Source organism: Monopterus albus, unplaced genomic scaffold, assembly GCF_001952655.1.
Source record: "Monopterus albus unplaced genomic scaffold, M_albus_1.0 scaffold259.1, whole genome shotgun sequence".
Classification (NCBI taxonomy): domain Eukaryota; kingdom Metazoa; phylum Chordata; class Actinopteri; order Synbranchiformes; family Synbranchidae; genus Monopterus; species Monopterus albus.
This window is the reverse complement of record NW_018128139.1, coordinates 299,594-309,791: the sequence shown is the minus strand read 5'-3', so window position 1 is coordinate 309,791 and position 10,198 is coordinate 299,594. Positions and strand designations below refer to the sequence as shown.

The window sequence follows — 10,198 nt, the reverse complement described above, 5'->3', positions numbered from 1 at the left end:
AAGGAACGCCATTTATTGTATGTAACGTTACTGCTCTCGATGTGGCCCAAGATTTGCAGAGAAAAGTGTGCCAACATGACTGCAAGCATGACACAATTGTAACACACAGCAGCAGCATGGAGGAGAAGCTGAAATGACAATAAGAGTAGGCAGCTTATCACACTATCACACCCACCTACTCCAGTGGTGGAGGAAGTACTCAGATAAGTAGTAATATCACAGTGAGAATACTCAGTTACAAGTCCTGCACTCAAAATGTTACTTATGAACAGGTGTATCTCAATAAATTAGAATATTGTGGAAAAGTCCATTTATTTCAGTAATTCAACTCAAATAGTGAAATTGGTGTTTTTTTTTAAATGTGGGCCAAAATCATCACAATTAAAAGACCCAACGGCTTAAACTACTTTAGTCTGTGTGTACTGAATTTATATAATACACGAGTTTCACTATTTGAGTTGAAGTACCGAAATAAATGGACTTTTCCATGATATTCTAATTTATTGAGATGCACCTGTATGTAAAAGTAAAAAAGTTTTAGTATCAGAATATAGACTTAAAATACCAAAAATAAAAGTGTAGAATGGCCTCTTTAATAATAATAGCCTTACCACTGGCCTTATCCTTTAAGCTGAGCAACAACTGGCTGATGGTTTATTAACATTAAAATGTGGGAGTATGGCAATGAGTACATGTGTCCTTTCTGCAGGCCCGAATCACGACCCGCCTGCAGCAATACCGGGCAAAAGCAGAACTGTCCAGGAACACCCGGCCTCAGGCGTGGGTACCCCGAGAGAAGCTGCCGCGACCTTTGACTTCTAGTGCCTCAGCCATCCGAAAACTGATGAGGAAGGCGGAGCTGATGGGCATCAGCACTGACATTTTCCCTGTGGACACATCTGACGCCAATGCCAGCATGGACGGACGCAGGAAACACAAGCAGCCTGCTCTCACAGCAGACTTTGTCAATTACTACCTGGGTGAGGAAACTCATATTCAGCTCCAGTCACAGTTTGCTGACATTTATATTCACACACCTGGGAGTGAACATTGGTTATAGTGTGAGAAAATATAATGTCTCAAGCCATGTGTTTATAGATATTATTAATCTTAACTTCAGTAATTAGCTGAAAACCTTTAAACCTTTCTTCCCTTTTTTTGAACAGTTATGCTTTTTCTCAGCTTTGAAACCAGTTTCTTGCGGTGAATTAAAATCATACTGGATGCTTCATATAAAGGAAGAAGTAAGAAAACAAAAGTGTTTGAGATGTCCCGATACAGTACTAAGTGTCAGTATTGTATACTGATCTGGCATATTTCACAGGCTCAGTATGATCCAGAATAAAGCTGATTCTGTTTTGATCCTTAAGAACTACAGCCTTATATTTGAGTGGACCCAGTCCTATCTTTGAGAGGCACGCGTCATGCAGCCGATAGGCTGCTACATTGATCAGTCCAGCTGTCTACACTGCCCATGCGTCTGGCATCACTTGCGGTTTATGTGCATTGCCACGAGTTTGTTTTTAGCTTCAAGTCTAGTTTGTTGGGGCTACACACGTAGAAATCATCACAGAATCCACCAAAACAGTGACAGCTCACTAGTTCCAGCCATAACTCCACCAAAAAAGAGAAATATATATCAAAAACAGTGAAAACACATGATCTATCATCTATCAATCCTACTGAACATAGCAGTTCTTTTTAAAGTTTGTGTAGCTTTTATTTGCTGTGCTTTAAAATGGGTTGGACACACCATAAAAATACAAGTGTAGTCTGTATTTCACTTATTTATCTGTTATTTGTCTGAGTTTTTGCCTGTAGTTTTCCCTTCTCCAAAGTGTTTCTGTAGGCTCCTCTATGAGTTTCTGTACACCAAACGCTTTCTCTGCGCGAGTGAACATATGCTCTGTATAGACACAAGCATGAGCCTCCTGTGAGGTGCATGAGCGACGTTACACGCCGCACATGCTATGATTTTGGTGTAGACATGGTAAGTTTTATGCCTTTGTTCATTAGTGCAACGACAGCCGCCACCTTTTGTTAATGCAGCGTTATTAAACTGTCAAACAGGGAGATCTAAAGTGGACTGGTTACACAAACTCTTTTCACATGTTGATACAAAGTAGTAGTTAGTATCTGCCTTGTAATGAATCTGTAGTTCTGAGAGTGTTGTCCAGCTCCAGAGTAATTCTTTTAATCGTATCAATAATTTAAGATCATAAACTTAACATTTTAGATTGAAGTCCTGATCCAGTATTTGAATCAAGAATCTCCTGGAAAAATACAGTGTGCCTGGTTAATTTTATTTTAAATATGTCAGATGTTTAATTAACATTTATTGTAAAAAAGTATTGGATCGGTATCAGCAGATACTTAATATTAAAGAAATTGGATCTGTAGTAAACCTACAGATCACTGCTATTCAAAATTATTGCCATGAAAACTGATTAGAATGAATTGGTGAGAAAATTAATACTTACTGCAAATAAATAGCTAAACTGCACATTCCACAGATTATTAATCTGGTATTCATCTATAAAAGTGGTTAGCATGTTAATCAGAATTTCTTAAAAACCAAACAGTGTTTAAGTAATCTAATTGTCACACCAGCTAAGTGAAAACACAGACTAAGAATTAGTGTCAAAACAAAGTAAAAATGTTTTTTGTTTTTTACAATCCCTCTTTGTTGAAAGGACAAGTTACACTTTATCCTCAAATGTAAATTATGCATTAACATCCAAATACCACTTGCACAGTGTCGGCTTCATGCGCTGCTCTGATTGGCTGATGGTCACTCTGCATTTTGTACAACGGTACAGAATACAAGGCAATGCACAGATTTCCACTTTCTGTTTACAGGTGTTCTGTGGAATGCTACTGCATATGCGAAAAAGGTTCTATAAAACCTTTTGTGCTCTGTAAGTGAAGTGACAAATGTTGCTATGTGTCACTTGAATCAGCATCAATTGGGGCTGAAGGCCTCATGTTTGAAAATGGCAAAAGATCTGGACATATGGAGATAGAAAGATGTGTGCTTACCAGACCTCTGTACCTTGCTCCTAATTTCTACTTTTAGTCGGCTGCTATTGGCATAACACATTGCAATCTCCAGTCCAACTGTTGCCTGTCTAGTTGTGTTGTGGGTAAAATAAGAAGAGTAATGTGTGGAAGAAAATGCTAATTTCACTGGTTTTATTGCCTCGTTCTTGACCCTTTTCAAGGGTGCTTTCACAAGACCTCTTGGTACAGTTAAACTCTGGTGCATTTGTTTGGTTTGGTGAGAAAGCTGTTAATCAAACCCTGGTGCAAAGAGCCGGTCTGAGACCATTTGCCATGTGGACCGACCAGTCACAGTGTTTTGTGATAGCAGATACAGTATCTGATTTTACTTTGAATTCAAAAGCTTAATTATTAAAAACCCATCTGCTATTCCCCATGCTACTCAGGAAGCAGTCTTATAGCAGACTGTGTAAGGAATATTTATGTTAATCATTTGGTAATTGTGGTAACTACACACATCAGCATTTGAGTGTGGGGATTTTGCCCTGATCAGACAGGCTGTCAGAAGCAGGTGAAAATGCAGTCTGCTGTGTTCATAGCTTCTGTGTACTTTGATATTTCATTATGTTAATTAAAAAGATTTAGTGATCCAACTGTAATGCCCCCAGAATGTTGCTGCACAAGATGCCGCTTTTCCATTCTGCACCTGTTTGTCATGATTTATAACAAGAGCTCAGTTTGCAGCTTAATAATCCTAACAGTTCTCACAATTTGTTTTTTGAGCTTTGTGCCACTAATTATAGTGCTGTTCCAAATTTAACAAATCAGTGTATATACTAGTATACTGTATTTAGCAGGTTCAGTATGAATTGAGTTTATGCTGCTACATACTGACACCAGGAAATAGTCATATGTTGCTTGCAAAAAGTCCGACACTAAAAAAGGCTTTCACATTCTCCTGCCTACCTTTTATATGATGCCAACTTAACTACCACCTAAATAAATTAAAGCATTTCAACTAGGGCTGAACAGTCAGGACTCGCATTATATATTGTTAATTTAAATAGGTTGCAATTTAAATCTTGCCTCTGCAGCTGTCTTTGATTTTTAAATGCTCAGAAATATATTCCTGTCACTCTTTTGCGTTTAAATACTGACGTTAATATGGTTGAAATCATCACTGAAATTCATGCCAGTCGATTTTCTGACAATCCAGGCTACATATAGAAAAGAAAGAAAGAAAGAAAAAGAACCAATACTCAAATAGCTGCACTGAAGAGCCGACTGACAAAACCCTTAGTCGGGTACAGCCCTGATTTCAACTGCAAATAGTGTTAAAAACACAAATGAGTACTGTGTGACAGTGTTTAGCTTTAAGCAGTACAGCAAGACACACGTTTTACCCTCAAGGCTTACCGTAGCTGTACGTACTGCTGCTGCTGGCACCATTCAGTACATTAAGTTTTTTTATAAGCTTTATTGACAATATACATAACAAACAAGGCAATATAACATTTTGCCAATGTGGTCGGTGTAAAAGGGTTTCAGAGGAAACCGTAACAAGCAATAATATGAGAGAAAAAGATATGTTAACAATACTAGGAGAACATAAGTAAAAAAAAATGTAAGTAAAAGAAAAAACAAATACATGTAATGGATAAATTAGTATACTCAAGGGGAGATGCATTTAACTTAATCATCTAATTCAGTGGGAAAACGTTTTAACATGTCATATATCTTTTGAGCTTTGGTTCTTTTCATTAGTGTTAAAGATTTTAGGTATATTTTAAATTGATTTGGGAAAACAAATTTGGGGGTGCTTTTAGAATTCCATTTTTACATATGAGAATTTTTGCTAGACTCAGAATTGTGTTGCAACATAGTTCATGATTTTTGTTTTTCATTTTGATACCAAAGGTTATGCCATCTCTGTGAATAAGGCCTGGCAGTGTTTGAATTTGTTTCTTTATCCATTTATGAATATCAAGCCGGAATTCATACGCAATGTCACTTGTGAAAAATACATGGTTTGTGGTTTCAATGTCATTTTCGCATAGTGAGCATAAATTATCATTAATATTGAAATGTAATCTAAACAACTCTCTTTAGAGGGATAAATGTCATTCATAATTTTAAAGTGTGTTTCTTTCGCTCTGGGGGGTATAGGATTGTTAAAAAAAATGGTTTGTAGCTTGTTTATTGAGTCTTTATAAAACTTGTCTAATATATAATTTGAGCTTTTTTGTCTTCTAGGAAATAAATGGTAAATTAAACAGTTTCTTATGAGGTTATTAGAGCATGCTTTGTCCAAAATTGAGATTCCTTGTACTGACACTGGGGCTAATCGTGGCTCATTTATTTGATGTGCCAGTATATCTTGATTTAAAACACAAATTCATGGGGTAGTGCCTTCTTCATTTTAGTGATGTCTGATTTGGAAGGGTTAAAGTTGTATTTAGCGCAGAATTGTTCGTGATTTAGTACATTACCATTGGAATCCATTAAATCAGTTACAGACCATATATTTTTCTTGACAGTCTTTATAGAATAAGGATTTGTGTTGATGTAGTATATATCTGTTGTTCCACAGTGTGATGTTATGGGGTCAAAGGTTGTGTACATATAATATTTTACCAGTACAATAAAATTTGTCTATGGAACTCTGACGGTGAAACTGTTTATTTAAAAGGTTATTGGCATCAAAGTCTATAGTGAGGAGAGGTTTTAACCCACCAACTTTATTAAATATATTATTTGGAATTCAGTACCAAAAGGATTTGCTGTGTTTGATCCAGGATTTTATCCTGTTTATTTTCAGAGTTCCATTAAGGCGATCAAAATCAGTAAGTTTTAGGCTGCCATCCTTTATTTCTTTAATCATACCACTTTTTTGATATGTGGTTTGATTCTCTATATAAAGTTTAAGTTCATTTGGTTAATAGATTTTATTATTTTATTTGGGATGGGATTCGAATAGGATGGGTAGGTACATCTTAATAGGCTTTCCATCTTTGTTAAATAAATTCATCCTAAAATTGACAAGTCTCTTTGAAGCCATAAATACAATTTTGCTTTACATTCATTTAATTTATCTTCCATATTTAATGATTTGTTTAATTTCTGGGCCCTTTGTAAGATGAATTCTCAGATAACTAATCTCAGATTTTATAAGAATAGTGCAGATGTCTTTTAGTGGTGAGTCATGAATGGCAAACAATTCTCGTTCCTTTAAGGTAACATTAATCCTGAGGCATTAGAGAATTTCTAAATTTTTTGGAACTATTGGAATATGGTGTTTATCTTTCAGGGGTATCGTTGCATCACCTGCAAGCTGGCTGATGATAATATCTGATTCCATACATTAAGTACAACTTGTTCAAAGTCATTCAAAGTCACTCCACTCATGCTGGTCTCACAACTCATACAGACTCGCTCTCCCTTGTCACTTCCTGTATGTGCTGATAGGGACGGGTATGAGCTTTTGTTCAAACGTGTTCTGCTGATGCTAGCATGAGCTGCTGTATTAAACTCTTCCTCCTTCTACACTTCCCGTATGTACTGGATACTGCAGCAGCTGCACATGGGACAGGGGCTCGTCTCCTTTGTAGAGTAGATCCAGTGTTTTTGCCTGCTAGCCTTAGCTTGTTAGCCTGTAGCTATTGTTTAGCCTCATCTTACCTCTATGTGCCTGCTACAGACACTGTTCAGTATTACACTCATACTGTACACACAGATTTTGATATAATTAGTAGATTTTTTTTAAATGTATGTGATCTGTTAGGTTATAAAATTAAATATGATAACACTACTTTTGCACAACATAGGCCATAAAAAACAAACAATATCAGACAATAAGCCATTCTATGACATTGTCAGCTAAATAAAAATTTTAATTATATTAAAAAATGCTTTACTTTCCTGTGATACCAATAAGGCAGCACACAGCTTGCCTGACCTGTAGTGGCCATATAGGCACATGTATAGGAGACTGCCCCTAGGGGCACGCTGTAATTTGCATCCTGGGTAGTGGGTAGTATAGGGAAGTATACATATGTATATGCTGTCAAAAATCTGTGAGTACTCATTTCTGAAAATTTGTAAGCATTCCCACCCCTACTCTACAGCATTGATAGAAGTATGGTTTTCATAGTTGTTAGTGTAGTGTGATCTCTGCTTTAGTCCTGTCTAAAGTGCAAAAATAATATAATAATTTTAAGGAAGTTAAAAAAAAAAGTTCACTACTGTAGCATTAACTGTTGTCCAGGCTGGTCATATTCTTGGGAATTCTGTTTAAAGGCATTTTCTTATCAAATAAATGACTATGATACCGGTTGTGGAGGAGGGGTCATGGCAGTAACCTTGAGAGCATATTCTGTTAGCCTGCAGTAGAGGGCCTATCAGAACACTCTTGTGCCTTTTCCTGTATATAGATTGTGATCATGCTATTGATTTTTGTCCTATTGCTATTCAGAGCGGAACATGCGAATGATCCAGATCCAGGACAACATCTCAGAACAGAAGAACTTAAAAGACAAGCTGGAGAGTGAGCAAGAAAAACTGCATGTGGAGTACAACAAGGTGAGCAACCGAATCCGTTCCTGCAAAATGAACTGTGTGATTTCAGGGGTCGGGATGGCACCTGAAATGTGCAAAAAGGCTACTTTCTGAGTTAAAAATTTGAATAATCACACAAATTAATTTTGTGTAATATCATAAGAGGCTATTACTGTTGGCAGTAATTCAAACAAACGTTTATGCATATTATATAAACTATGTGTAATTTTACTTGAGAGGACACATAAATGGTATTTAATGATGAGGTAATCATGAAGGAATGAAGTACAACTGAGTAACTACTCATTATAATGTGTCACTTTACATGAGGGGACACATAAATTGTATGCAGTGATGAGGTAATCATGAAGTAATGCGGAACTACTGAGCAACTTCCTGACAGATTGTATCACTGCCTGAGGATGAGACAAACTCTACAGGGAATGGAGAGGTGAGGGGGTCACATAACAACAGAGAAATTAGAGGGACCACTTTGTAGGCTAAATAATCAGTATGGTATGCGAGTACATTAGGGTTCACAAAAGTATCATGTTTGAGGTACGAATGAGTAGTTACTATTTTGTGCCCTACAGTGCTTGTATGGCAGGTAATTGAGAACAAGTCATGAAGAAAGAGGGGAAGTATGATTGATTATAACATAATTATGAACTATTTATTTCCTAATGTTACAGTATCACCCAGTTGGTTCTCTAGTAACTTAATACAGAGTCCTACATTAGCCACTATTAGGGAAATACTTATGAACGGCATAGATCATTCCTCATGCATTCCTCACTTGTTCCCTAGTAATTATGCAGACTTTTGTGACCGTACTGTAGTGTTACCCCTGTACATAGTTGTGTTTTTTATGTTAATACTTTTGTGTTTGTTTTTAATTTAATACATTACCTAAAAAAGTGGTGTAATTGTTAATTATGATTCTGGCTCTCACGATTTTCTTCAGTTATTTATTTTTAAAAGGAGAGATTGTTATTTATTTAAATGCTAATCAAAGAAATGAATTATGCAAAAACTGAGAGAAAACTGTTCACAATGCACAGTTAAATCTGCCAAGAATGGGTGAGCATTCCCATGAAAGTTCAGTATTCAAGTTGAATGATGTTTGACCCATTATTTGGCCCCAAAGAGGGGTATCAGGCCATGCCGTCATAAAACCTGAGGGCCCCATAACATCCACCACCACTTTCCAGCCCTAATCTATCTTAAAATTCACAGTGATTTCATAGACATTACTATATGGCCAAAATGCAGGCCATCCTGATGACTGAAATCCACTGGTATGGTTGAATATACTCAGTGGCAACAGGACAGCCAAAGTCCCCTGTTTGCTTGCAGTAACTGATTGCTGTCAGCGTTATCACTGTACAGTGGTCATCAGGGTGCCATGAAATATCAGAAGATATAACACATCATGTCAAACTGCTTTCTACCCCATGTCATGGGTGGCGACTGCTGCCCTGCTACCCACCTGGATGCCTTAATAATAACCTTCATTGCCATGCAAAAACTAATGCGAAGATTGTGCATCTTTCCTTGATGCCTGTCTCCTGTTGATGCCCTATACTCTGCTGTTGTGAAATATCTGGATATTCTGAAAATTTTCTCCCACTAGCCATTTGACAGTGTCTGGTGCTTTAAAATAATCTAGTGCTTACCACAGTAGGCTATGTGGTTCAGAGCCAAAAGCATTAGCTAGATCTAAGAACACCACATGCAAATCTCTTTTTCCCCTCTTTGCTGACTGAATTTGATGCCAGATCATGCTTGTGTGATCCAAACATCCAGAAAAACCTTGTATTCTGGCTTTCTGCACTGAGGGGTCAATAAGCTTATTCCTTTTTAGGTTGCTAGCTGCTTTCTCCACACTACTCTGATAAACCTCCACAAAAACACAACACATGTGGAGCGTTTTATATAGCCTGTAGGACACTGTGCTTTGATGTTCATACTAGTGTGGTCTACTGCCCCAGTGGGAGGCATACCAGAATCAGAATCACGTTTATGGGTACAGAGGCTCTTAATGTGCTTTTTAGGCAACAAGAAAATAGGAAAATATGTGCATTTAAAATAGGAAAGAATAGAAATAGAAAATAGAGAATATGTATGTATGTATGTATGTATGTATGTATGTGTGAGAGAGAGAGAGAGAGAGAGAGAGAGGACTCCTGACATTTTTCCACTTACTGCCTCTTGCAAGTAAAATATGTGAGGTCACAAGGAACGCAGTTGACTTGAATGGGGTCAAGCAGCCACCCTTTGTTTACAATTACAGAGGTCAGACGTTTCCTGTAGTTCTTGACCAGGTTTGCACACATTGCAGCAGGGATTTTGGCCCACTCCTCCATACAGGTCTTCTCCAGATCTTTCAGGTTTTGGGGCTGTCGCTGGGCAACACGGAGTTTCAGTCCCTCAATAGATTTTCTATTGGGCTCAGGTCTGGAGACTGGCTAGGCCACTCCAGGATCTTGAAATGCACTCTTACGGAGCCACTCCTTAGTTGCCCTGGCTGTGTGTTTGGGGTCATTGTCATGCTGGAAGACTCAGCCATGACCCATCTTCAATGCTCTTACTGAGGGAAGGAGGTTGTTGCCCAAAATCTCACGATACATGGCCCCATCCATCC

At 37.6% G+C, this 10,198-nt stretch overlaps 1 protein-coding gene across 7 annotated transcripts in view; it reads left to right on the top strand.

Annotated features, from left to right (window-relative positions):
• phf14 (PHD finger protein 14) overlaps window positions 1-10,198 on the top strand; it is a 127,301-nt gene that overhangs the window by 28,878 nt on the left and 88,225 nt on the right. For all 7 annotated transcript variants that reach the window (XM_020621423.1, XM_020621422.1, XM_020621424.1 and 4 more), the window contains exons 9-10: window positions 710-980; window positions 7,472-7,578. In XM_020621423.1, the coding sequence (XP_020477079.1) occupies window positions 710-980; window positions 7,472-7,578 (378 nt within the window). The remainder of the gene's footprint in view (window positions 1-709; window positions 981-7,471; window positions 7,579-10,198) is intronic.